The sequence below is a fragment of the Pristiophorus japonicus genome, chromosome X (genome assembly GCF_044704955.1).
Source record: "Pristiophorus japonicus isolate sPriJap1 chromosome X, sPriJap1.hap1, whole genome shotgun sequence".
In the NCBI taxonomy this organism is placed as follows: Eukaryota; Metazoa; Chordata; class Chondrichthyes; family Pristiophoridae; genus Pristiophorus; species Pristiophorus japonicus.
The window spans coordinates 24,919,521-24,947,508 of NC_092010.1; the positions used below are offsets into that span (position 1 = coordinate 24,919,521).

A 27,988-nucleotide genomic window follows, 5' to 3' on the forward strand; every position below is an offset into this window, starting at 1 on the left:
TATTACCTCCCCGGGGGTGGAGGGAATGAATGTTTAAAGTGGCGGCTGGGGGAGCCGATCAAGGGGAGGGAGTTCCAGAATATGGGGCTGAGATGGCTGGAGGCCCTGCCGCTGAAAGCAGGTCGGTTTTCCCCTCGAGTTGCAGCAATTGCAACAAGGAAAAGTTCCATAAAATGGGAGCCATGAAAGCGGGCACAATTCCAATTTATCCCTCGGGTGCACGTGGCACTTGGGGAACCAGGAAGGGAGTGGACCTTCACAGCCTCCCACCTCTACAGCAAGGTGTTCCACCACTGGGGCCTTCCCACCACAAATAACTGCCGTGCGGATGAATTCATGGTTTCTGTCCAGCTCCTCCTTGAAACGATGGTTTGAGATATTGTATTTGTTCTTGCATCCAGGTAGCAGCACAATGTGTGAAGTTGTTGCCAGTTACGATCCACAACGACTCCCACCAGAGAACTCCAGCTTTCTGGAAAGGAACTTTGTGTGCAAAATGCGCTCCCTCCTCAATAGCCCCTCTGGCTACGTGGTAAGAAATATTTCAACGGTGCTACGTCCAGAATATAAAGCTATTGAAGCATTGCGATGTGTGGAGGTTACTTTCATATGGCCCACGGAGCAACCTCACAAGCCTCTGATATGTCCCTCGGCAAAACTCAAGCCAGTCCCTATTTTTTTTTTCCGGTTGAATTTCTGTTCTTTCCATTTGTCCAGCTGTGACGCGCGATTTTGATCATTTTCTTTCGTTGCGGCCAAACTTAAAAGCAAGTCCTTTGCGAATAAAATGATCGACTTGTGTGCAAAGAGAATCAGTCAGATGACTAAGCTGCTGGTGCATGTCTGTTCATGTGCAATTGCCCTGACGACTGTTAATTAGAGGCCGAGCAGGTTCATGCTGTTGCAGTCAGATGTGACACTCTGGCGTGGAATCTTCACCCCAAAAAACGGGTGGGAGGTTAAAGAGTTAAAAACACTGAAACCCGACTGCAACCCACCCACTTCTGCTTTTAAGAGGCGGGGCGGGGCGGGTCGCCCATCAAAATATTATAATGAGGCTCTGTGCCTCATGATGATCCACCATTTTAAATTTAACCCTGGCTGGTCAGGTTTCCCAGGCCTCGGGGAACCCGCCAGCTAAAAGGCGAGGGCTGCTGGATCTGCTGTAAGTGGATCCAGCATTTCTGCCTCGCCAATACCCCATGATCGGACACCTCTCCGAGCCTCACACCCCCCACCACGAAGACTCAGATCTCCGATCGCCCTCACCACCCCCGCCTCCCTCCCTCTCCTCTGCGGCCTCTCCATCTGGCTGGCTGCCGTGCTTTGAAATGTTAATCGGGCCCTGCTCCCCCACTTTCCACCTCCTACCGCTCCTTACCCACCTCCAAATTAAACTTCCAGCCTCTGTGTGTGCCAGTGTTCTAGGTGTGACACTCCGTGTTCCAGTGATCTTAGAATTGGGTCCCTTGGCAAAAACATGAATGAGTATCCCATGCCAGAGTGACAGATATTCAAAAGGTCGAATACATACAGGATCATTGTCTTCATTAAAAAGCAATGTAAGCCTTTCAGTCCTGTTAGTTCACTTCATTGTAGCCCTGGTTCCATTTCAGAGCGAAATTACACTTTCCTTCATATCATCATCATCATAGGCAGTCCCTCGAATCGAGGATGACTTGCTTCCACATCAAAAAGTTCACAGGTGTTACAATGAAGGACCTAATATTCCAGGTCCCGATCTACATCCTGAAGGGTGGAAGATGTCTGTGCGTGGATTTTTTTAACATGGGGTGACCGTTGCACACCAGCCACCACACGGGCCTGACAGAGCTAGGTCTTGGTCCAGTGGCAAGGGTTAACCAGGACGACTGGAGACCAGCTCTGCTGCACGGACCTAGTGCGCTCACATATCGCAGTGTGGGCTGGGCCCGTGCTGCCCCTGGGCCCTCGCCTCTCCTGGGTCCTGAACTCTCGCCTCTCCTGGGCCCCGATCACGTCCCTCTACAATCTCTCGCCGCCCCTTTGCCCCGACCTCGCCGCTCCTGCTGTACCTGCCCACGCTCCAATCACCGACCTGGACCTCGGTGACGTCCCTTTCCACTGCCGTTGCTCTCCTGCTCCAGCACGTGCTGCTCCCTGGAGTGGTGTGTCGTCACGCTGCTCCTTCCGCTCCCCGGCCTGCTCCGATATTGTTCCTTCATAATGTCACTACTGGAAGGTGACAGTAGCATCCGGCTGGCAGAGGTCACATGGGGGGCAATTTTCCCGTTGTCTTTAGCGCAACAAAAAAGTAGAATTGAAAGTGGTGTGACGCCAGTGGAAAGTGGTGTAACGTCAGTAGAAAATGGCACTGGACTATTCATTTGTGTTTGATGCTGTTTTGAGGATATGTGCCCTTTTGTAAAATGGGTCAGTTTACATAGGTGGGAAGAGAGCTGATTTTTGCTTGTTGAAACTTGAAGGGGGAGAAATTGTCCTCCTTTGCGCCTCCCGTTAGTGCCTGCAGGGGTGGGGGCTATAACGGGGCGCTAAGGGGTTACCGACCGGGCGCGGCGAAATCACCGTCGCACGCGAACTTCCCTGGTGGTTTTGTGTTGGCGCTGACACTTACCGCCTCGCTCTCTTGCGCCCCGGAGATCGTGACTTTGCCCGGTGCACAGCGCCCCATTACCGCCCCAGATGTAATATCCGTTCCCGTCCCCTGCAGCATCGCTGGGCGTCAACACCGGCAGCTGCAGGAGGCGTTGCCACCTCGGCTGGCTGTTTGGGGAGCGCTAATTAAAGTCGGTAGTGGTCGGGGAGGCCAACATTTAATAATGTCCCCAGTGTGTTGCATTTTGCTTTTTTTTGTAGGCCACGATTGCTCAGCCCCGCACTCTCTTAGCGTGCTTGGGGCTGCTATGCGCGTATTGCAGGTGCTGTGGCCCAGCATCCACAGCCTTGGGCTTCAATGAATGCAGCATTGGCCCTTCTGGCAGTGCTAAACAGAACATTGCACAGCGCTCTGCCGATACCGTCTCTCTCATTCTCTTTAGTGCTCGAAGGGAAGTTCCCGTTCGAATCAGAGAATCGGATGTGCAACGCCAAATGGGACGCTATGCAATTTCTAGCCCCAAGAGACAACTGTCACTTGTGCAGAGCTGCGATGGCGCAGAACTACCAGTGACATGAGGGCCAACATGGGACGGCCCAATGCTCAACCGCTGGAGTTGCTGCGTTGCTCATTATTGTACCTTTCTGCTGTTGAAAAAACACGTTTTAATCGAAACCGTTGTTCACGTTTCCTTTTCAAATTGATGCGTTTAGGCTCTAAACATTGAAGGCCGACTGAAGTATCTCCATGGGCAGAACAAGCGGGCAGAAGATGGCACCCTCCTGCCTCCACAGCTGGCGCTCTTTGCCATTGCAACTCCTCTTCAGCTGCCTTCCATCCTTGAAATTCGAACCAGGAGTGCTCTGTTTCAGACGAAACACAAGCTCGACTTCTCACCTGTTGCCTGTGATGCAAAGTAGGTAGCACTGCCGATCTCAGGAGCTCCCTTTATTGGCCTGCTATCTCGGTGTTTCCAATGGGGTGTGGGTGTAGGGCCGGGAGGCGGGGTGGGGGGGGGCGATTACATTATCCTTTGTCGGGGATAAATTACAGATAGCCACAGAAGTGGGAGCTTCTGAAGTGCTGATGCGCTTACTTTTTGGCCTAGCTCTGGAATGTTGCACTCACACACCATCTCTCACAAAACGGTCGCTTTGAGGAGCTGCTGGATGATTAATGGACTCGGTTTTTTCTCTTGTTCATCAGCTGTGTCGCTCTCACTTTGGAACGCCTGGACGTATATGTTAAATTATAACGAGTGGGCAAAGCTTATTGGGCCGAGAAAAGGGTTTGGCTGTGGCAGGGTCCCTCGAGGAGCTTACTTACCGAGAAACTGTTTTACTTTTACATTATTAGATTCTTGTCCTCTTTCCCCTCCCTCAAAGTTAAACCTGCCACATCAAAACTAGCCTTTGGTATAGGGCATGGGCTGCTCCAGGCCACAGACACCTTCATTGACAGGCCCTGACCAGCCTGCCAGTATGCACAACTGGGTGGTGTAGCAAGTCAAAACTGAAAGGCTGGATTTTTGGCTCCTCTGCGCTCTGCTTTTCGCCCCAGAGCGGCGGCAATGACGGCGGTGAGGTGTTCTGGGCGGTCGGTCAGCCTCCCGGGTCCCGCGGCGATCCTCGGGGTCCGGTTCAGCGGCGGCGCGCAAGAGCTGCGCCCGGTGTGCAGCGCCCCCTGGTTGTGACACCGGCGCGAGTTTTGACTCCCGTCCGCCCCGCAGCGCGCCCCGCAGTGAGCGCCTGGGAAATCGGGCGGTCCAACGATACCGACAGCAGGGAGGTAAGTAATGGACTCCTGAGGTAAACGTGTGATTGTTTTTTCTTTACATTTTTTTTTTTTTGCGATTTACGTTGTGGTGGCGTACGCTATGTTTTGGGAATGTTTTTTTTTAGGGTTTTGTTTTCTCCCCAGGGGTCTCTGGGAGCGCTCCCGGCCCGGCTCTTTAGCTCGGGAGTCTCCCACCCTAACGCCCTGAGAGAGGTCCCTTAGCGCTGCGCCCCCTGACTCAGGGCCCAGCTGCCCAAACTTACCGACTGAGGCGCAAACTGTTCCCGGGCGCTAACTTTACCGCCCCGCCGCCATTACCGCCCCGAAATCATCAAAGCCGAAAATCCCGCCCAAAGTCTTTTCCCCTTTCCTGGGCCAATTAATATTCATGTATACTAAGAAGAGGGTGAGGGATGTCCATACCACGAGAATGGAACACTTTTTAAAATCCGTTTTTGCAGCCATTGTCGGCATAGAACACCCCAAGGTCAAGTAACTTGGGAAAATTCAGAATAAAGTTTCCTCTGCTTTTACCCCCGGCAATATACCTTAACCCTAGCCTCAGAAAAGCTTCAAGGTGACATCCCCATGTCCCTCACCAGCCATTCGTGTGGCCTGTTTGAGTGGGTTTGCCAGTTGGTGCGCTCATTGGGAACTGGGTGAAGCCTGTCCCATGTTTGTTTTTTGAGAGAAAGGAGGTTGTGATCTCGTGCCTGGGCTGGATTTGAACCTAGGACCAAGAGCTCAAAAGGACAATTTGTTAACCAACTGCGTTGCCCAGTCCCCTGACGATTTAAAGCAAAAAGGCTTGGACCCCTCACAAGGGGATACGATGTGTGTGGAAGTGGGCGGACTCTGAGGAAAATGGAAAAAAGGTTGAAGGGTAAACAGCTAAATTTGAAAACCGTATTCAATGCCACTCTAAATGAAGCACAAATTGGATTCTGTTAATTATCAATGTTTAGTAACCCACTTATTCTCTCTTTGGATAGTAGGTTGTGCCTCGTATTAGTGTGAGAACAGTCATGAATACAGAACGTTGACTCTTTTTTTCTGTTCCTTTTTGTCGTTGTTTCCAGGACCAAGATTGTGCTGGGTTACTCTGAGCTGGAGCTGAGCATGCGAGGGTCCGGATATCAGTTCATTCACGCAGATGACATGCTTTACTGTGCAGACAGCCATGTTCGATGTAAGTTGTGATGAAGAGACCGAGTGTAATGTAGCCAAGTTTGCTGATAGAAACATAGAAACATAGAAAATAGGTGCAGGAGCAAGCCATTCAGCCCTTCTAGCCTGCACCGCCATTCAACGAGTTCATGGCTGAACATGAAACTTCAGTACCCACTTCCTGCTTTCACGCCATACCCCTTGATCCCCCGAGTAGTAAGGACTTCATCTAACTCCCTTTTGAATATATTTAGTGAATTGGCCTCAACTACTTCCCGTGGTAGAGAATTCCACAGGTTCACCACTCTCTGGGTGAAGAAGTTTCTCCTTATCTCGGTCCTAAATGGCTTACCCCTTATCCTTAGACTGTGACCCCTGGTTCTGGACTTCCCCAACATTGGGAACATTCTTCCTGCATCCAACCTGTCTAAACCCGTCAGAATTTTAAACATTTCTATGAGGTCCCCTCTCACTCTTCTGAACTCCAGTGAATACAAGCCCAGTTGATTCAGTCTTTCTTGATAGGTCAGTCCCACCATCCCGGGAATCAGTCTGGTGAATCTTCGCTGCACTCCCTCAACAGCAAGTATGTCCTTCCTCAAGTTAGGAGACCAAAACTGTACACAATACTCCAGGTGTGGCCTCACCAAGGCCCTGTACAACTGTAGCAACACCTCCCTGCCCCTGTACTCAAATCCCCTCGCTATGAAGGCCAACATGCCATTTGCTTTCTTAACCGCCTGCTGTACCTGCATGCCAACCTTCAATGACTGATGTACCATGACACCCAGGTCTCGTTGCACCTTCCCTTTTCCTAATCTGTCACCATTCAGATAATAGTCTGTCTCTCTGTTTTTACCACCAAAGTGGATAACCTCACATTTATCCACATTATACTTCATCTGCCACGCATTTGCCCACTCACCTAACCTATCCAAGTCACTCTGTAGCCTCATAGCATCCTCCTCGCAGCTCACACTGCCACCCAACTTAGTGTCATCCGCAAATTTGGAGATACTACATTTAATCCCTTCGTCTAAATCATTAATGTATAATGTAAACAGCTGGGGCCCCAGCACAGAACCCTGCGGTACCCCACTAGTCACTGCCTGCCATTCCGAAAAGTACCCATTTACTCCTACTCTTTGCTTCCTGTCTGACAACCAGTTCTCAATCCACGTCAGCACACTACCCCCAATCCCATGTGCTTTAACTTTGCACATTAATCTCCTGTGTGGGACCTTGTCGAAAGCCTTCTGAAAGTCCAAATATACCACATCAACTGGTACTCCTTTGTCCACTTTATTGGAAACATCCTCAAAAAATTCCAGAAGATTTGTCAAGCATGATCTCCCTTTTACAAATCCATGCTGACTTGGACCTATCATGTCACCATTTTCCAAATGCGCTGCTATGACATCCTTAATAATTGATTCCATCATTTTACCCACTACTGAGGTCAGGCTGACCGGTCTATAATTCCCTGCTTTCTCTCTCCCTCCTTTTTTAAAAAGTGGGGTTACATTGGCTACCCTCCACTCGATAGGAACTGATCCAGAGTCAATGGAATGTTGGAAAATGACTGTCAATGCATCCGCTATTTCCAAGGCCACCTCCTTAAGTACTCTGGGATGCAGTCCATCAGGCCCTGGGGATTTATCGGCCTTCAATCCCATCAATTTCCCCAACACAATTTCCCGACTAATAAAGATTTCCCTCAGTTCCTCCTCCTTAATAGACCCTCTGACCACTTTTATATCCGGAAGGTTGTTTGTGTCCTCCTTAGTGAATACTGAACCAAAGTACTTGTTCAATTGGTCTGCCATTTCTTTGTTCCCCGTTATGACTTCCCCTGATTCTGACTGCAGGGGACCTACGTTTGTCTTTACTAACCTCTTTCTCTTTACATACCTATAGAAACTTTTGCAATCCGCCTTAATGTTCCCTGCAAGCTTCTTCTCGTACTCCATTTTCCCTACCCTAATCAAACCCTTTGTCCTCCTCTGCTGAGTTCTAAATTTCTCCCAGTCCCCAGGTTCGCTGCTATTTCTGGCCAATTTGTATGCCACTTCCTTGGCTTTAATACTATCCCTGATTTCCCTAGATAGCCACGGTTGAGCCACCTTCCCTTTTTTATTTTTACGCCAGACAGGAATGTACAATTGTTGTAATTCATCCATGCGTTCTCTAAATGTCTGCCATTGCCCATCCACAGTCAACCCCTTAAGTATCATTAGCCAATCTATCTTAGCCAATTCATGCCTCATACCTTCAAAGTTACCCTTCTTTAAGTTCTGGACCATGGTCTCTGAATTAACTGTTTCATTCTCCATCCTAATGCAGAATTCCACCATATTATGGTCACTCTTCCCCAAGGGGCCTCGCACAATGAGATTGCTAATTAATCCTCTCTCATTACACAACACCCAGTCTAAGATGGCCTCCCCCCTAGTTGGTTCCTCGACATATTGGTCTAGAAAACCATCCCTTATGCATTCCAGGAAATCCTCCTCCACCGTATTGCTTCCAGTTTGGCTAGCCCAATCTATGTGCATATTAAAGTCACCCATTATAACTGCTGCACCTTTATTGCATGCACTCCTAATTTCCTGTTTGATGCCCTCCCCAACATCACTACTACTGTTTGGAGGTCTGTACACAACTCCCACTAACGATTTTTGCCCTTTAGTGTTCTGCAGCTCTACCCATATAGATTCTACATCATCCAAGCTAATGTCTTTCCTAACTATTGCATTAATCTCCTCTTTAACCAGCAATGCTACCCCACCTCCTTTTCCTTTTATTCTATTCCATGATGATGCAAAGATGGGTGGGAAAGCAAGTTGTGAAGAGGGCACAAAAAATCTGCAAAGGGATATAGACAGGCTCAGTGAGTGGTCAAAAATTTTGCAGATGGAGTATAATGTGGGAAAATGTGAGGTTATCCACTTTGGCGGGGAAAACAAAAAAGCAAATTATAATTTAAATGGAGAAAAATTGCAAAGTGCTGCAGTACAGAGGGACCTGGGGGTACTTGTGCATGAAAAACAAAAAGTTAGTATGCAGGTACAGCAAGTGATCAGGAAGGCAAATGAAATGTTGGCCTTTATTGCAAGCGGGATAGAGTATAAAAGCAGAGAAGTCCTGCTACAACTGTACAGGGTATTGGTGAGGCCACACCTGGAGTACTGCGTACAGTTTTGGTCTCCGTATTTAAGGAGGGATATACTTGCATTGGAGGCTGTTCAGAAAAGGTTCACTGGGTTGATTCCTGAGATGAGGAGGTTGACTTATGAGGAAAGGTTGAGCAGGTTGGGCCTCTACTCACTGGAGTTTAGAAGAATGAGAGGTGATCTTATTGAAACATATAAGATTCTGAGGGGGCTTGACAGGGTAGATGCAGAGAGGATGTTTTCCCTCGTGGGGAAATCTAGAACTAGTGGGGGGGGCATAGTTTCAGAATAAGGGGTTGCCCATTTAAAACTGAGATGAGGAGGAATTTCTTCTCGAAGGGTTGTGAATCTTTGGAATTCTCTGCCCCAGAGAGCTGTGGAGGCTAGGGGCCCAAAAGTGATGGCCTTACCGCCCACTGCCACCGACATTCCTCTTCGGGTTCTGCCCAGTGCAAGTTTCGATTTGGGCTGGAGCGGGCGAGAGGAGAGAACTGCCGGGAACCGCCCCGCTGACCTCAGCGGGTGACCGTGTGGCATAAGTGGATTCCCGCCGAGGTGCCCTATTGATGCGGGCGGGAGTCGGCGCTGGAACGGGAGTGGACCGCTGGCTGGTCTGTCCCCGACGGTGAGTATGAAGATCTGGAAAAAAAGGTGAGTAAACATTTCATACTTTTTTTCTTTACAGCGACTTACCTGGATGCAGTCCCCTGAAGGTCTTCCGATGTTTTTTTTTTAATGCTTTTCCTTTTCAGGTCTTCGACTCCATCCTCGGCAGCACTTGGGCCGAGATTGGGAGCTCCCGCTGGCTGCTGCCCAGGTTGGCGGCGTAAGTCCCTCTTTTGCCGCCCGACGATCTTTGAAGGACCTTTTCAATGAAAACCCTGCCCAAAGTACCATCAGGGACCTCGGCAGTCCTTTGGGTGGACGGGGGCCTTCACCAAATTCGGCCCCTAAATCATTGAATATATTTAAGGCGGAGATAGACAGATTTTTGAGCGACAAGGGAGTCGAGGGTTATGGAGAGCGGGCAGGGAGTTGAGGCCAATATCAGATCAGCCATGATCTTTCTGAATGACGGAGCAGGCTCGAGGGGCCAAGTGGCCGACTCCTGCTCCTATTTTCTTATGTTTTTTATGTCCTGTTACTGGATAGGGTCACAGTCTAAGGATAAGGGGTAAGCCATTTAGGACCGAGATGAGGAGAAACTTCTTCACCCAGAGAGTGGTGAACCTGTGGAATTCTCTACCACAGAAAGTTGTTGAGGTCAATTCACTAAATATATTCAAAAGGGAGTTAGATGAAGTCCTTACTACCAGGGGGATCAAGGGTTATGGCGAGAAAGCAGGAATGGGGTACTGAAGTTGCATGTTCAGCCATGAACTCATTGAATGGCGGTGCAGGCTCGAAGGGCCGAATGGCCTACTCCGGCACCTATTTTCTATGTTTCTATGTCTATGTCTATAGTAGATTGTGGTTGGGCCTTGGTGGATTGAATGTTACTGTCCAATGTGTTATTTTTGATTTCCCGCCCCCATTTTATTTATGTTGTGCTGATTGGTGTTGCACAACAACAGGACTCAACCAATGTCCCTGAGAAACTGATGTGACCAGGTTTTGTATAAATGGGATCCTGATGTAAAGCTAAAGGGCCAAGGCCCACAGCACAGAACATCTCCAAGGTTGAAAAGAGTAGGAGCGAAGGGAACATGAGATAAATCAAGGTTGGGTGAGTTTTAGCAGCCTGTAAGATTGTGAAATCCATCTTAATGTTAGCAAAATCACTTGTCTTTCCTTGTGCATCTGATCCTGGACATTATTTTCTTCCTCCCTCGTCCTCCCTCCCTCTCTCTTTCTGTCTCTCTCTATCTCTCTATTCCGTCCTCTGTCTGTCTGTCTCTCTCTCTCTCTCTTTCCATCCCCTTTCTTTCCCTCTCTCTGTTTCTTTCTCTCTCTTTTTCTTGCATTTTCTCTTTCAATCTTTCGAACATTTTTTCCTTCAATCTTTCTCTCTTTCCACAATTCCACACTGCAGTGCCTGGACAGGGCTATTGTTGATCATCCATTTCTGTCCTTTTCCAGTAATGAAGACGGGAGAGAGCGGATTGACTATCTTCAGACTCCTGACGAAACAGAATATCTGGATCTGGGTCCAAGCAGATGCCCGCCTGGTCTACAAGAATGGGGAGCCAGATTGCATCATAGCAAAGCAGAGACTCCTAACGTATGTAGACCCAAAATCTCTCTGTGATGTGTTTCATATTATTCGTGTGTATACTTTTCAGTTGCGATCTTGAGCTGATTGGGCAAACAGGCTGTGATACAAATGTTGCAAATGCTTATTTCAGGATGAGTAGAAATAAAGGCATTTTGCAACTTTTAATTTTTTTTTAAAGTGTTTATTTTATTAGTACATCAATAAAACGATTTCAGACATTCAGCTTTATTACTGTAATACAGGGGGATAAGTTGAATGTCACCTTTTCTGTTTTGTTTATCTAAAACTCTGTTCTGTTAATCCATCAAGTTCACCTCTGCTGGTTTTTGAGTGTGTGCCTTCTAGCCTCACTGGCTCCTATTCAGTCGTATCTCACTCAGTCTCGCTCTTGCAGCCTCGCTCGCGCTCTCTGTCGCGCATACTCTCACTTCTCGCTCGGTCTCACTCTGGCATGCAGCCTAGTGCTCGTTGTCGTGCCCCTGCTTGTCTCTTGCACTCGCCAAGGCTTCTTCGGCAGCACTTCCCAACCCCGCGACCTCTACCATCTAGAAGGACAAAGGGCAGCAGGCGTATGGGAACACCATCACCTGTAAGTTGCCCTCCGTCCTGACTTGTAAATATATCGGCCGTTCCTTCATCGTCGCTGGGTCACAATCCTGGAACTCCCTCCCTAACAGCACTATGAGAGCACCTTCACCACACGGACTGCAGCGGTTCAAGAAGGTGGCTCACCACCACCTTCTCAAGGGGCAATTAGGGATGGGCAATAAATGCTGGCCTTTCCAGTGATGCCCACATCCCAGGAATGAATTTTTAAAAACTCTCAACCATGTGCTTCCTCTCCTTCCCACTCTCGTTTCATTCTTCCACTCCATCTCTTGGTCCTTTGCATGACCCCTCGTTCTATTTCTCACACCTCTGAACTCTCGCTTTCTGTCTTGCATACCTATACCTCCTATAGTAGCCTTTTCATGCATACACTCTTTATTATTCATTTCGTAAACGTCTCAATTGAAAGTGTGCATTGAAGAATTCACTTGTTTTTCCACAGAGATAAAGAAGGCATTGATCACTTTCAGAAACGCACAATGCCGTTCCAACTTTCCTTCTCGACAGGGGAGGCTGTCTTGTATGAAACCTGTTCCCCTATGCTGGGGCTCACCAATCCATTTCCGTCTGAGAATGGTAATGCCAATGTGGAACAGAATGGATGTGTAGATCCCAACTCGCCCCTTGGAGCCATGATGAGCCAAGACAAGTCGGTGTACATCAGGCACCCGGCAGTAGAGCCCAAGTACTCCTTGAGCCGGATTGGTGGCGCAGTTGGCAGTGGACCAGGAGGAAATGCATCATGTCCCCAAAATGGAGAGGAAAATGTAACAGAGGAAGAAACCAGTTGTAAGCAGGATGATGATCTGTTGTCTATTTTGGATGACATGCTTCAAAGTGACAATGGTGAGAGGTTGACTGGCCTCCCGGATGTGCTGGAAAGCTTGGGACCAGAGGACCTGGAGCTTATGCATTGGGTGGAGAGCACATTGAGTATGGAGGTGGATTCAGAATGCCCCCTCAATGACATGCTGACAAATGACCAGGTTTTGTCCTATGTTCATGAATCGCTGAAGAAGGAGATGGAAGGGCATAGCCCTCGCCAACCCAACAGTTTGTGGCCAAGTTCAGGCACAAGGGACCAGTTGGCTCAATGTTCAGACACATCACAGAGACGGGCTAATGGGTCACCTCGCATGCCATCGTTGCACATGCAGCAGAATGCGTCGCCATCGCTTCCTCAACTGTCGGCAAGAGCAAATTACTTGGCCCAAGAAGTAGTGCGACCTTGCAGCCTAGCGCACAGCATGCAGCAGCAGGATTTGTTGCAGCAGCAAAGCATGCAATGGTCCCATTCTATGCAGCAGCAGATGCAGACCTCGAGTCCCATGCAGCAATATATGCAGCAGCAAGTCCTCCATAAGCAACGGGCCACAAGGCCCGACCCTCAACTGCAGCAGCACTTGCAGCAACCTCATGGCCAACTGCTGGCACCGTACCGCAACCAACAGTCATACCATTATACACAGCAGTGCAGTAATCCCAGTCCGTCCCCAGTGAGTGGCCTAAACTCAGCCACCACAATCAGCCACAGCATCAGCAATGGATATATGAGAGCGCCCCAGAGCTGTCTAGTTGAATCACAGCAAAACGCATCCCTCTTTAATCCACCGCCCAACAGTGCAAGTGTCCCTGCCTGCGTAGCTTCCTCTCAGCAGAGCAGACTTGACTTCAGTCATCCAAGCATTGGGCTACCGAGTCATGGACAAGACGCTCGGAATCAAACAAGCTGGTTCCCTGGGGCAAACCAATCAAATGGAACGGCATTTCCAGTCTTTAGCTCCATGCCGCCCCATGTGGGAGGGAAAAGTGCAGACCTTTCTGCGTTCCACTCAACATCTACAGTCCCATTGTCCCACATGAACGAATACTCGCACTTGCAGCCCGAGGAGCAAAATGGCTGGCGCACCGTGGATCTGTACAAGGTAAGCCCAAGTTCTTCATTTTTTTTTAAATGCAGTGATTGCAAGGGACTGGCAGAATGATAAAACACTGTCCTTTCCGATCCGGAGCAGGTTTAAATTCAGCCCACACTGGAAGACACTGATCTGAAGAAGAGCTTTCTGTGGGCTCAGGTGAACACTTCGGAGTCCAATATCCATTTTTGTAGAATTTGTAGCTGCTTACAAACAGAGCTCTTTGAATTCAGAGTGAGTGCCCTTCCGTTGGCAAAACTGTCCCATTCCTAATACGAGGTAGTTGTACCAGCACGAGGGCGTACATGAGCTCTGCCAACCAAAGTGGCCAACCTCCTCCCTTGCCCCGCATTTTCCATGTGGGAGTAGGGGTTGGAGGACTTGATTGCTGAGGATGGTGGCGGCCAATCGTGCTTGGTCACTGCTCCTGTTTTAAGTGGCGGAACAGCAATGGTAAGGAGCGCTGTTGCAGAAAACTGCCACCTGGGTGGGTTCCTTGGGACGTTTCACTACGTTAAAGGCGCTATATAAATACAAGTTGTTGTTGTTCCTGTGGAATAGAATTAGCACATTTATAGTAAGAAGCAGGAGCATCCTGTTTGCAAATGTAATGGGGGAATAAGTTAGTCCTAAAGGAATATCCAATAACTGTTGGGACTATTGACCCAAACCCAACTCCCCCTCAAAATGGAAACTTAAAAAAAAAATGGGGTTATTAAAAAGAAGACGATGGACTTTGAACACTGCGTTAACCACTGATGGTATCTGCTCTAAGATAATATAATCTTTTTCAGTCAGGTGGTAATTTGCCTTCAAATGCACAGTGTGGTCATCAGTTTCTGTCTTGAAAGCCGTAACTTTCTGCTTTTATAAACTCTTGTGGCCTGATTTTGTCACTGAGAAAGCACCCAGATGAAGACGATCAGAGGTTGATTCACTGCCTTCGCATTATACCTCACTTTGCATACTTTGAAAAGTGGACTGTTTCCAACTTGACCTGTTGTACAGATCCTCCTAAAGTGTGTCATAAGCTAAGGTCCAATCTCATTTATGACCAACGTACGAGTGTTGCATTGAGCTTTCAGTTGAGCTTCAACAGCAACAACTGGTATTTATATAGTGCCTTTAACATAGTGAAATGTTCCAAGGCGCTTCACAGGAGTATTATGAGATAAAATATTTGACACGAGTAGAAATTAGCACAGATGAGAGGTAGGTTTTAAGGAGCGTCTTGAAGGAGGAAAGAGAGGTAGAGAGGCGGAGAGGTTTAGGGAGGGAGTTCCAGAGCTTGGGGCCCAGGCAACAGAAGGCACGGCCACCGATGGTTGAGCGATTATAATCAGGGATGCTTAAGAGGGCAGAATTTGAGGAATGCAGATATTGGGGGGGGTTGTGGGGCTGGAGGAGATTACAGAGATAGGGAGGGGCGAGGCCATGGAGGGATTTGAAATCAAGGATGAGAATTTTGAATTTCAGGTGGACTCGGGGGGGGGGGGGGGTGGGTGGGGGGGAGGGGTTTGTTCTGATAATTATGACCAAGCTTGACTTGCCTGCCTCCATCTTTGAAGTCACTCAAAGAAGATCTGTGAAGATGAGAAAGGGGAACTAAAATGGGCATGACAAGGATTTGATGTGGAAACATTGATTGATGGAGAAAAACATTTTGTATATAGATGTGCAAAATCGTCAACTTGTATGTCAGGATTCATCAGTTACTCCATGCCAATGGCTGATGAATTTTGACATTTTTGAGGTCCGTTTTAGACGGGAGGGGTAATTCAAGCAGCCAACTGTGCAGAAGAGAGCGAGGAAAAATAGGTCACCAAGGACAGTGCAGCAAGCACCAGATCGGACATCAGTTACAGAGCCAACAACAGAGAATGAAAATGGAGCCAGCAATCAATGGGGGAAATGGAAGAAGACTAAGGTAATATGGGTGGATTGCGCTTTTATTCAGCTGATGATATCGCAGATTGCCTTTCTCAAAAGTATTTGGTTTCAGAAGTGAGCCATAATGAATCAATGTCAGTTATGAAACCTTTCAAGTACAATTTTCTGCTTCTAGTCTGCCAACTGAATTCAGTGCTCAGCATTAACTGCACAACTTGTAACTTCCACATGGACTCCGATCAGTTTCGAGCCATCATTTTGGGCGTATGTTGCTTCTGGAAACGGAATACTTTCTTTTCATGCACCCATTGTCTGCGTCGAGTATCCCAAATCAGTTATGGTGCTATCCTGCCTTCAATAACATAGCTTAACTCCCAACCTCACTGCTGCACCAGTGTGATCGCTCCGTTGCCCAGACCGGCCATCCCAATGTTCTTTCTGAGCTCAAACTGGCAATTTACTGTCAGATTTATGGGCAGGTTTACTCTGTGGCCTCTGGCCTACTTGAGACTGGCCGGACTCATTGCACTCTGCACCCTCACAGTCTGGACTGGATTTAAACTTGGGCTCCAGATGCGGAAGGATAAAATCGAACCTATTCCCAAGAATTTCCATTACTATAGAATACTCATTCTACAGTATTCAAATCAGCATCCATGCAGTGGGCTCATTCAGTTCTGCTGAGATTATGTACAGAAGGAATAGATCCAGTGTATATTTCCATCCTGACTTGGAAATATATCGGCGTTCCTTCACCATCGCTGGGTCAAAATCCTGGAACTCCCTCCCGAACAGTTCCGTGGAGCAGAGAAGGTTGAGATGAGATTTAATGGAGGTATTCAAAATCATGAGGGGTCTGGACATAGTAGATAGAGAGAAACTGTTCCCATTGGTGGAAGGGTCGAGAACCAGAGGACACAGATTTAAAGTGATTGGCAAAAGAACCAAAGGCGACATGAGGAAAAGCTTTTTTACACAGAAGTGGTTATCACCTGGGATGCACGGCCTGAAAGGGTGGTGGAGGCAGACTCAATTTTATCTTTCAAAAGGGAGTTGGATAAGTATCTGAAGGAAAAAAAAATTGCAGGGCTACAGGGAAAGGGCCGGGGGAGTGGGACTAGCTGAGAGTTGGCACGGGCCTTCCGTGCTGTAACCATTCTATGATTCTATGAACAGCACTGTGGGAGTACCTTCACCACACGGACTGCAGTGGTTCAAGAAGGCAGATCACCACCACCTTCTCAAAGGCAATTAGGGATGGGCAATAAATGCCGGCCTTGCCAATGACGCCCACATCCCAGGAATGAATTTTTAAAAATTTTTTTTAAGTACAACACAGTGAGGGGAATTTTAGCCCCCTCGCCAGCAGAAACCAGGTGGGTGACAGTTAAATTTGAGCGAGGGTCTTACCCATTTCCCGCCCCGATCTGGCCAACTGTAATTTTAAATTGCAGGCAGCAAGGACACCTGCCTGAAGCCAGCGAGGTCCTTCTTTAAATATGTAGATCAGGCGCCGATGATGTTGTTTGAGGCCTACCAGCAATATTCACCCAAGGCCTGAGCAGGACACACTGTGGTGGCTTCTATGCCAGGCCAAATGTGTCAGGAAGTGGATCCAGGGTCAGAAGAGGCCCAGAAAGGAAAGTAAAACATTTTTAAAAATCAGTTTCCTTGTGGGACCAGGAAGAGAAACTTCTCTGGACTTCCCCTGTCCTAGGCTTCCTCTCCCGAGAGTTGCCAGCCAGCCTGCCAGAAGTCACTAGGAATTAATGATTACATTCTAGAAAGAAAGGTGCATTTCTATAGCGCCTTTCATGACCCCCCAGACATCACAAAGCACTTTTGGAGTGTAGTCACTGTTGTAATGTGGGAAACACAGCAACCAATTTGCACACAGCAAGCTCCCACAAACAGCAATGTGATAACAACCAGATAATCTGTTTTTGTTATGTTGAGGGATAAATATTGGCCAGGACACCGGGGATAACTCCCCTGCTGTTCTTCGAAATAGTGCCATGGGATCTTTTACATCCACCTGAGAGAGCAGACGGGGCCTCGGTTTAACATCTCATCTGAGAGACAGCACCTCTGACAGTGCAGCACTCCCTCAGCACAGCGCTGGGAGTATCAGGCTAGATTTATGTGTTCAAGTCCCTGGAGTGGGACTTGAACCCACAACCTTCTGACTCAGAGGCGAGGGTGCTGCCCACTGAGCCACGGCTGACACTGTGATACCTGCCTAAAGCCAGCAAGGTCCTTCTTTAAATATATAGATCAGGTTCCGATTATATTGTTTGAGGCCCAACAGTAATATTAACCCGAGAGCGGAGCAGGGGGACATGATAGTGGCTTCTCTGCCAGGCACAAAAGAAGAAGAAAGAAAGAGTTGCATTTATATAGCGCCTTTCACGGCGACTGCGAGCAACCCAGGCGGGAAAGGACACAGTGGCATTAAAAAAAGTGTTTTTAATTCATTTTCTTTGGACACTTTTGTGTATTAATTATAAAAGAAATATTGGCGAAGGGGAACAAAAGGCTGTTTGGGCGTTCAGCGGTATGTCCTGGGCACCACACCTTCAAGAAAAATATATCGTCCTTGGAGGGAAGCAACACAGATTCACCAGTATGCAACTGGGGCTTAAAGGATTAAATTATGCAGGCGGGATGATCTAATCACGGTCTTTAAAATGATTAAGGGATTTGACGGGGATTAAATACAATGAAGCTAATTCCTCTGGAGGAATTCAAACAAGTGGGTGCAATCTTAAAATTGGAGCTAGGCCATTCAGGAGGGACATCAGGAAGCACTTTTTCACACAAAGAGTAGTGGGAAGTGAAACTCTTCCCCCAAAAGGCTGTGGATGCCCGGACAACTGAAAGTTTCAAGACTGAGATTGATCGATTTTTATTGGGTAAAATATCAAGGGATATGGATGAAAGGTGGGTAAATGGAGTTAAGGTACAGATCAGCCATGATCGAATTGAATGGTGGAACAGGCCCAAGGGGCTGAATGGCCTCCTCCTGTTCCTATGGTAACAGGCCCGAGGGGCTGAATGGCCTCCTCCTGTTCCTATGGTAACAGGCTCGAGGGGCTGAATGGCCTCCTCCTGTTCCTATGGTAACAGGCTCGAGGGGCTGAATGGCGGCCTCCTGTTCCTATGGTAACAGGCTCGAGGGGCTGAATGGCGGCCTCCTGTTCCGATGGTAACAGGCTCGAGGGGCTGAATGGCCTCCTCCTGTTCCTATGGTAACAGGCCCGTGGGGGTGAATGGCCTCCTCCTGTTCCTATGGTAACAGGCCCGAGGGGCTGAATGGCCTCCTCCTGTTCCTATGGTAACAGGCCCGAGGGGCTGAATGGCCTCCTCCTATTCCTATGGTAACAGGCTCGAGGGGCTGAATGGCGGCCTCCTGTTCCTATGGTAACAGGCTCGAGGGGCTGAATGGCCTCCTCCTGTTCCTATGGTAACAGGCTCGAGGGGCTGAATAGCCTCCTCCTGTTCCTATGGTAACAGGCTTGAGGGGCTGAAAGGCCTCCTCCTGTTCCTATGAAACAAATTTCCAATATCTTGAAACATTAACGATGTTGGGTACTGGTCTACTTAGTAATAAAAGGCATTGAAAGTTTAATACATACGTTAATAAACTGACCTTTTCAGCACAAGCTCCAAGAAAGCATTATCTGCATAGAGTTTAGAGCATGTTGAATCCATGTTGTGAAGCATAACATTGCTTTTCAACTTAGCATTGAGTTTACCTTGGGCGCAGTGCTGTAATCACAGGGTTACATCTTGTCAACTGGACATCTGCATTGTGTCTTACCCCTGTAGAGAAGCCCTTCAAGATAAGATAGGGCAGCTGTCCGAATGAGTTGATATCATGCATGTGTGATATTGGTGAAAAACCTTATTCCTATGGAATTCCTTTTCCACAAAGATGTCACCTCAAACACTGAGCTGCTGGACCTAGTGTACCCATTGTTGGTAGGATTTTAACTTGGGTTGCCTGTCCATGGCAGGCACTGTGACTGAGGGAGATTGTAATGTTCCTGAGTATGCATCAATATGCATTTAAGGGGAAGCTAGATATGTACGTGTGGAAAAGATAAGTCGAAAGATATGTCGATGGGGTGAGATGAAGAGGGGTGGGAGGAGGCTCGTGTGGGGCATAAACACCGGTACGGACCTGTAGGGCTGAATGGCCTGTTTCTGTGCCGTACATTCTATCTAATTCTATTTTGATGAAAGTTTATTTTAAATGGGTTAATGGCTTCAATTAAATAGCAGACAGAGGAATTTCATACCAGGTTTCAGCGTGGCTCATTTGGCAGCACTCTCGCCTCTAAGTCAGAAGGTCGTGGGTTCTCACTCCACTCTGGAGACTTGAGCACGAAACCTCAGCTGACATGGCATACGGTACTGAGGGAGTGCCACAGTGTCGGAGGTGCCGTCTTTTGGACTAGCCAATAAACCAAAAGCCCTGTCTACCTATTCCAGTGACGATCCCATGGCGCCAAAAACCAATAAAACTGGTCATTCACCTCAATGCTGTGTGTTAGGCTTTGACCGTGTGCAAGGTGGCTGCCATGTTGGCTTACATAACAGAACCACTGAACGTCATAGCAACCAATTGCATGTGGAGAGCTTTGAGACATTTCTGAGAGATGTAGTAAGGTAGTAGTAAGTCTTTTTAATTCACCACAATGACGAGGAGTTCCTTGTGTTTTGCCTCACGGGCTTGGGAGTGCAGAAACCCTGGCCTCAATTTCTCGACTCTTGTCGGAACTTGCTCTATGCTCTGACAGAACTATTTGCTTGCTGTGCCATATCCACTGCAAGTTGCTGATTCTAATTGAATAAATGAAAGGGGTCAGCATTGTCGGGCGAGGAGGGGGCAGAATTGGTGAGCTGGGGCTAGAAAGGTACAGCGAGAGCGATGCCCGAGATTGCCATGGGCACTCTGCAAAAGCAGATGATTTTACTGGTCCGTGTCAAACCTGGAGGTGGGCAAGATGCATTTATTCCTCTGGTGCATAGCAGCTGAAATTGCAGAGAAGGAACAAAGTGGCCTGTTCTATATGAGCCTGCAAGTTTACAAAACCTTTGATTTCTCCCCGCCGCCATTGTATGAGGGAAAAAAGTGACGGGTCACAGGCCAGAATTTGTGCCAGAATTACAATCCCTTTTCTGCCAGTTGACCCAAAGACACTTCGAATGGAGTGGGGAGGTTGGGGCCGGGGTATAACAGTAGCTCTGATAACGTCTGTCCAATTTTCTTTTCCCTTTTGTAGATGAAAGATGATCCCAATGACATTCAAGGCTTTCACCCTAATATGAATTATACCCCCATCTTTGGAAATGGCTCTGTACAGTGATGGACCATCAGGCTTTCTGTGAAAGGATCCAATGTGGTCTTTACTCCAAGCATGAACGCCCAACCCCCAACGTCTGCTTGGCAACTATTGAAGAATCCTCTGGCAAATCCGAACCTTATCAGTGAGGTGGCCTTTAGCTTTTTTCTTCAGACGATTTTCTCAAACGGTGACAGGAAATGGCTGGGCCTTGGAGGTAACCATAGTGATACAACGTGACTACCCGTAAAAGAAGATTGTCATTGAGGTTTCAGTGGACGTCATTCTGGAGGGACAGCCTTTCTTTAAGTAAGAAACCCGACTCTTGAATACTCCAGGTTAATTTATCTACTGCTTTTATACGCAGAAAGGTAAGTTGCATCTTGTGACTGGAAGGCTTTGCTTTGAAAGCACAAATATTGGTTTGTATGGAGGGCAGAAGAAAACTCAGCCCTTTCTGGACCAACATTTCAAAACCGTTTAATGTTGGAGGTTTTTTAGGAGGTTCTTCAACGTTGCCAAGTCTTTGAGAATTACAGCGATGTTTTATTTTGCAGTTGTCATAAACTGTCAAGCATTGTGTGTTGAGGATCTGAACTGTAATAGATAGGCCTCTTACGTCTGTGACAAGAGTGTAGCCGCCGAAATGCCTGTCGGAGTTGCTCTTGCAGAGAAAGCACAGTTCTCTGTCGAAAACAATTCACAGCATTGAAAAGGAAAACTCAGATCCACTATTTCCAAGTAATACCGGCTTGCACACTCTTGAGTTTGAAGGAAATTGTTCTTCAACCAGTGTTGGAAGGATTTTCAAAGCGATGCTGATTAACACGTGTAGTGCACACTGAGTGAAAGCTGACAGCGACACGCACACACGCAATGCGTGGGGATATCCTTGCTATGCAACTGCTCTGCAACTTCTATAGCACAAAGGAACCCTGCACAAAGCCAGGTGTGAGAGAACTGCCAACTTTTATCCGAGTGTGCACTTTACGAACATGCTAACAATGATGGACAGGAAAACAGCCTCTAGTCCATCCAGCCTGTCCCACACAACTGCGATACCTTGTACATCACAATATATACACTCCCCATCCCACCTGAGACCATGTGATCTCCCGGGAGAGCTGAAAAAACAGATTTAAAAACTCACGCCAAGTTGGAGGGAAAAAAATCTGGAAAATACCCCTCCGATCCTTTAGGTGATCAAAACTAGTCCAGGAGACCACTCTGGCCCTAATTAATATTGTCATGTAGCTACCGTTTATAGCCAGTGATCACCGCCCCAGCCAGAAACCTGTCCAGCTCTCTTGTAAAAGGGTATACAATGCAGCGAGAGCTAGGGTATTTAAAACATCAACTAAAAAAGGATTATGAGTGAAGGGGTATTGATAAATTGGATCTGGTTAAAGAACAAGTTAATAGTTTTTTTTTTTGAGTGATATTTTCACTTGTAGTTCATAAAACATAATTAGATTGGTGAAATTTTGGAGAGAGACTGGTGAGAACGAGAGATGGGGAGAAAGGGGCAGACTGAATGAAAGATTAGGGAGAAAGAAAGAGATGACAAAAAGGGGGGGAGGGGAGGAGAGAGAAATAGCTGGGAGAGAAAGTTGAAGAGAGAACAGGCATAGAGAGAGATCTGAATTACTGCAAACCTCACCCTGCCAGTGATTAATCTTTTGATTACACTGGGTTTATTGTTTATTGAACGGGATCCAAACAGCCAAAGATGGATATTGATTGATTAAGTTGAAGACATTACGCGTGAAAACATTTTTGAACGTAAAAATAATTGACGACAAATATTGTTTTGAGAATCCTTTCAAAGCTGTTCCCACATGCCTGCTATGTACGATCTATGAAGCAGTGTAAATATTGTTGTGTTTTTTTTCCAAACCTGGTCCCTTGAAGATGATTTTGAAACATTTCTAACTGGACAATGAATGGAGATACAGAGGAGATACTTCATTCACAGTCCCTTCTGAATAAATTGAGCTGCTGTAACATTTGTGTATTTTGGCACAAGGAAAAATATCTGTTGTTAACCTCAAAATGGACCTTTTGTCTATTCTGGTACCAAGTCTCAGATTTTATACTCCAATATTGTGGTTTACATCTGGATATTTCAGACTCAGTGCAGAATTAGGTAAATAAAGAAGTTATGATCTTAAATTATTGACTAATCAATATTTGACAATCTGTTTCTCTTAAATGCATAATGCTGCTCCCATGGAAAATTTTCTTTTTAACGTACAATCTCCCCCCCAGCCATTTCTAAAAATTGAATACCTTCTTCCTCTTCCCTCTCCTCACACTAGTCTCGAAATGAGAGGACAAGCAGCAGTGAACCTCTTCCCAGGCCTCGTGAATGCTTTTCATTAGCTGGTCACCAGGAGGTATCTGGGTCAATGAAGCCCTGGTTGATCTGGCCCCCCATTCTCCTCTCTGCCCATTGGGGTAAGGCCTGTCTTGGTTTCAAGCTGACTTTCTTGCCTGGGATTGGGGAATGAGCAGTATGAAACTACGTGCTCTTGCTCGGAAGGCTCAGGGTAGTGTGCATGTTTGGGAAGGAGGAGATCAAGTGGGCTGAAGGATCATCTTGTTCGTGTGCCATTGATGCATGACGTACTGGGCCATCAATGGGGAATTTTACACTTGGGTATAGTACAATGAAACCTTTCAATAGTGTTAGAACGAAAAACCTTTCATAGGCATAAGTTTGACATGTATTTATAATCTTGATTATGGACTCTTGATATAATTAAACTTCTGTTGCCATGAAAGGTAGCAATAGAGAGTCAACAATTCTACAAGGTCTTCACCTGAATTAACAACCATGTATCTCGGTGGGGAAAACCACCTGAGTACCAGCGACAGTAAGAATTCATTCCTGCCAAGAGCAATTGTTTAACTTTTCTCTCCAATTGGTTGTCATTTTGTCCCTAATAAGCGGAATTGTCTTTGATGTGAGCAGTGGTCTGGGCTCTTCCATTCTTCCCACAAGGGTGAAATAGGGGCTTTAAATGAAGGGAAATCTTAACTTGGGTTTAAAAAATGAAATTTTAGATTCATTTCTTATGCGCCTGTCACACTGGAACTCTTCAGCAAATTGTACTTTGCACTGCAGTCTCCAGAGACTTTAGAGGAATCAGAACGCTGACTGGAACTAAGCCTAGTTAAGCTAGTCCTTTAGGGAGACATCTTTTATCGACATAAGATTTCAGCACCAGCTGAAGTTGTCGAGTTCTCTATTGTTATGCATTTCATTGATGGTGGCAGCAAGTGTTCCATCTGCTTGGAGTGGACGAATCTGATTTTTTTTTTTTAAAAGACGCTCATAAAATGGTTCGACGTCTTTGTTTAAAGATGGCCGCCTTTCCGGGTCAGTTGGTAAATGCACAGCCGACTGTGAAACGGAGCCAGGTTCGATCTGTGCCATGTTAGCTGATCTCACTCGGGCTGGCAATAGTTAGCGAAATTTGCCTCGGTGTCTCTTAGCTAGAAAGCAAGAAAGTGAATCGGGTTGTTGCTCCCGAGTGCCCCTGCTGGAGTTGCGTGCATCTGTGGATGTCGGGCAAGGACAGGATTGGTCTCTGCTGTGATGCCCTCATGGGCACTGATCCTTATCGCCACTTGGGCACGGTAGATGAGGGTAAGGACAGCCAGAACCTGTGGAATGATCCCCCAGCATCAGGTAGCACCCTCAGGAGAATGAGGGGGTGGGGGTGAATTCTTGTAAATATGGATTTACCCGTGCAATAAAATGCTAATCTCGTGCTGCTTAGACTGCATCTTCCTTCAGTGGATTCATTCCAGCTGGCGCATGCTGCTACGATATTTGGATGAGTATTGGGTGCGGCTTTATATGAATCGTTGTCGCATTTCGAGGCGGCTGGTGTGGCAATACACAGGTGGCTTTCCCAAATGCAATCATTCTTGAAAAAAAAATGACCCGTTCTTTGCAAATCTCATCGCAAAAACCAGCGCGAGAACAAGATAGGCGGAAATATCTGGGTGGTAGTTTAGTTTAATTGTCAAATGAAAAAGCTTTGTTAAAAAAAAATGGAAGCCGTTAATTCAAGTGCCCATCCACAGTTACTGTCCCTGAGAAGACTTTGCAAGACCTGCCTATCACTGGGACCATTGTTCTCCATGCCCTCGCCAGTTGAATCTTCATCTGTAGACTTCAGCAGTGCTGCTTTGCGTAATCCGCAGTGCTCAGCAGAGCGTTCAAATGCATCAACAATCCACTGGCAATTTGTCCGTCTTAAGCTGGCAGTAGAAGTAAATGGATGCCCGCCTTTGGTCATCCAATTTCCCAACACAACCTTAGAATGCATATAGAGGAACCATCAGATGGAAAGTCTGTGGTGAGGCTGGGAATCATAGTCACGTACACTTTCGGATGGAGACCATGATGATAACACGCGCTCAAAGAAATGTGCCAGGCCATGTCTGCCTGTGATTGGCAATCCATGCTTGCATAAATTCCTTGTTCATCCAACCATTTCTGTGGGAAGCGAGGAATACATCTGAAAGCAGCTTTTCTCCGCGTCCGATTACCCGCTGGAAAATCACACTGGCTTCAGCTTTAAACCAATGTGCAAAGGAGACAATTCCACTATATTGGAATTACATTTTCTTTCACTCGTGCCTCGTTGACTTAATGCAGCAAAGGGTAGCGGCTAAAGCAAACGCTAAGCGGCAAAACAAAAAGCTTGTGTAAAGTCTTCTTCCATCAACAGATGACCCTGCACCGTTGGGGGAAGCTGAGAAAACAGCTTCAAGGCGGTGCTGACCACGGCGAGACTGTCCGGGATCCAGAAAAGCAGATGAAATACGTGCCGCGTTCTTGGATAAAACCAATGAGGGATTACCCCGGTGTCATCGAACAAAAAACCAAAGTGCTCCCTGTTTTTTTAGGGGGCACAACTAATAAGGCTCAAAACCATAAAACAGAAGAAACTTATAAAATGAAGCATCATTACCGGTGTCCACTGTGTCCTTCAGTCCCCCGCGGTGCCCACCGGTTGCGGAAGGCTTCAAGCATACCGGTGGGCACCACGTGCTCCTTCTCCAGGGCCACCTCACCTGGGCGGCCAAGACCACAGAAGAGAGGCAGGCAGCCAACGCGCTGGGAGTATGTTCCAGCTTTGAACACCCAGTTTTTTTTGTACAGTTATACAAAATCATTTCATTTTGAATGAGTTAGCCTTTCTATATAATGTTTGGCTGCTGCTAACTACCAAACTAGTTCCCCTCTCACCCGCCTCCGCCCCCCCCCCCCCCCCTCCCCAATATTGATACCAGGCACTGCCATAGTAGCCATCTGGTTCTGTGGTGTACTAGAGGGGATTTTGACTATTATGGTCTAGCATCAGCTGACGAGAAAAAAGATTTTGTGCGAAATGATCTGCTCAATACGGGGTTACAGAACTCTGTAATGAGGTCAGTAACTTTTTTTTATAGAACTTCTTCCCATTAATCCATGCCAATCACAGAACTGTCACAGGCCAGGTAATGTCGTAACAATGAGATTTCAGAAAGTTGCCTACTTAAGAGAAGCGGGCATGTAACCGTGTAATTGAGATGATCTGACCAGTAATGCTGATTAATGTGGCTCCTGTACAGTTCACTGATGATGTAAGATTTTGTGTTTCTCACATTTTTCATGTCGAGAATTGTTGCTATTTGTTTAGATTTTTGCTTTAGTTAAGAATGGGTTAATGGCTGATTATAGCTGCCCAGTACAGCAGGTATATAATGACTATGGTAAACCCAGCCCCCTCTCCATTATTCAATATAGTTATGTACAAAGATTCTGATTCTTAGTTTTCGATGTTGAAAAAAAGAATCATAAGTGCCTTCTATGTCGCCTGGAAATTGCAGAGTGATGTTATCACCTGAATGCTCCTCCTGTTCCCATTCCATTCCTCCTCCACTGTGCTACTGGAGCCATGAACACTTGTAAGCTCACTGGGTTAACTTCTGCTAAAATAGAAGGAATGGGGAATTTTAATAGGAAGGCGTTGAAGGTTCGTGTGATGACATCGTTCACTGTCATTTTCAGGCCTGTGTGTTCAAGCTTTCTGTCTCTGTTTTGATTAACTGTTCCATATGTGATAGCTATTTATTGTGCAAAGGGTAATACACAGCAGACAATACCAGGGCAAAAGCAGTCTGCCGAATTACCATGGCTGCCTCGGCACTCGAACTCCTGTGAGCTTCAACAACAGTCACTTGGGTCCTGTAACAGCTTAACCCGGGCGCAGGGAACCTCCTCTTTTTAAAATTCAAAAGGTCCAATCAGACGATTGGATTTTTGGTTCCAAGGGTTCGATTGGGTCGAGTCTGAACCGTCCAGTCAGTTGACCAAGTTATGTTGCTGCAGAGAAAGAGGGGTGAGAGTACTGTTGGCACAATAATGTTGTAGCGTTGTGGGTTAGTGAAGGACATCGTACTTGGCCCCACTCACACCACGCCAACTTCTCGCCCTGTGTCTGAACAGCATTGGGCGCTGTGCTGAAATCATCTCTGCCCTTGCTGGAGGCACCATTGCATCTTTGAAGAGAAGCGTTTGAAGCAAAAGGAAGCTGCAGGGCATTGGGGAAAAAGCGGGGCAGTGGGACTAATTCTGGACTGCTCTTGCAGAGAGCCGGCACAGACACGATGGGCTGAATGGCCTCTTTCTGTGCTGCAGACCTCTCTGGTTCTATGGTACGGCCAACAAAGGGAAAGGCAAAATTAATCATTTTTTAAATGGTTGCTGCAGGCATATGAAAGGTAGGCCTGGTTTTATCACTAGTGAAATCAAAGGTGAACTATGTTGACTGACTGTGTATTGTTCATTTTATATACGTGTATGCAAATTATTTACTTTTTACAATTAATAAAAAGGTTTACCTGCTTTTTCTTAATATTTCTGGGGGTTTGTGTCTTATTTTATTTCTCCGATCACTGGTCAAGAAACTCTTGAGAAAGGTCAATGGCCTGCAATTTCTTCTAAATTTGTGAGCGGTGAATTTATTGCTGCCCCCCCCACCCCCACCGCTCGTGCCACACACCATTCCTTGCTAGGAGAGCAAGCAAGCTGCCCAATCCTGGGCATTTGCCATTTCATGGCACAATACATTGGCGTTGATTGAGCCCCCGTCCATAATCTTGTGTTTAGTTCAGTGTTCCTTTAACGATCTGCCCCAGGATTGCATAAGCGCCTGCACAAAAGTTAATGATACACCAACCATTTAGTACAGACATCAGATGGATGTGAATGTCTCAATACAGTGTAGAGGAAAACT

At 46.9% G+C, this 27,988-nt stretch overlaps 1 protein-coding gene across 1 annotated transcript in view; it reads left to right on the plus strand.

The window, feature by feature from the left end:
• The window catches only part of LOC139240877 (uncharacterized), a 184,511-nt gene that overhangs the window by 104,231 nt on the left and 52,292 nt on the right, over positions 1-27,988 (plus strand). The window contains exons 6-11 of the mRNA XM_070869384.1: positions 402-532; positions 3,310-3,512; positions 5,452-5,561; positions 10,792-10,933; positions 11,979-13,461; positions 20,631-20,710. Of these exons, the coding sequence (XP_070725485.1) occupies positions 402-532; positions 3,310-3,512; positions 5,452-5,561; positions 10,792-10,933; positions 11,979-13,461; positions 20,631-20,710 (2,149 nt within the window). The remainder of the gene's footprint in view (positions 1-401; positions 533-3,309; positions 3,513-5,451; positions 5,562-10,791; positions 10,934-11,978; positions 13,462-20,630; positions 20,711-27,988) is intronic.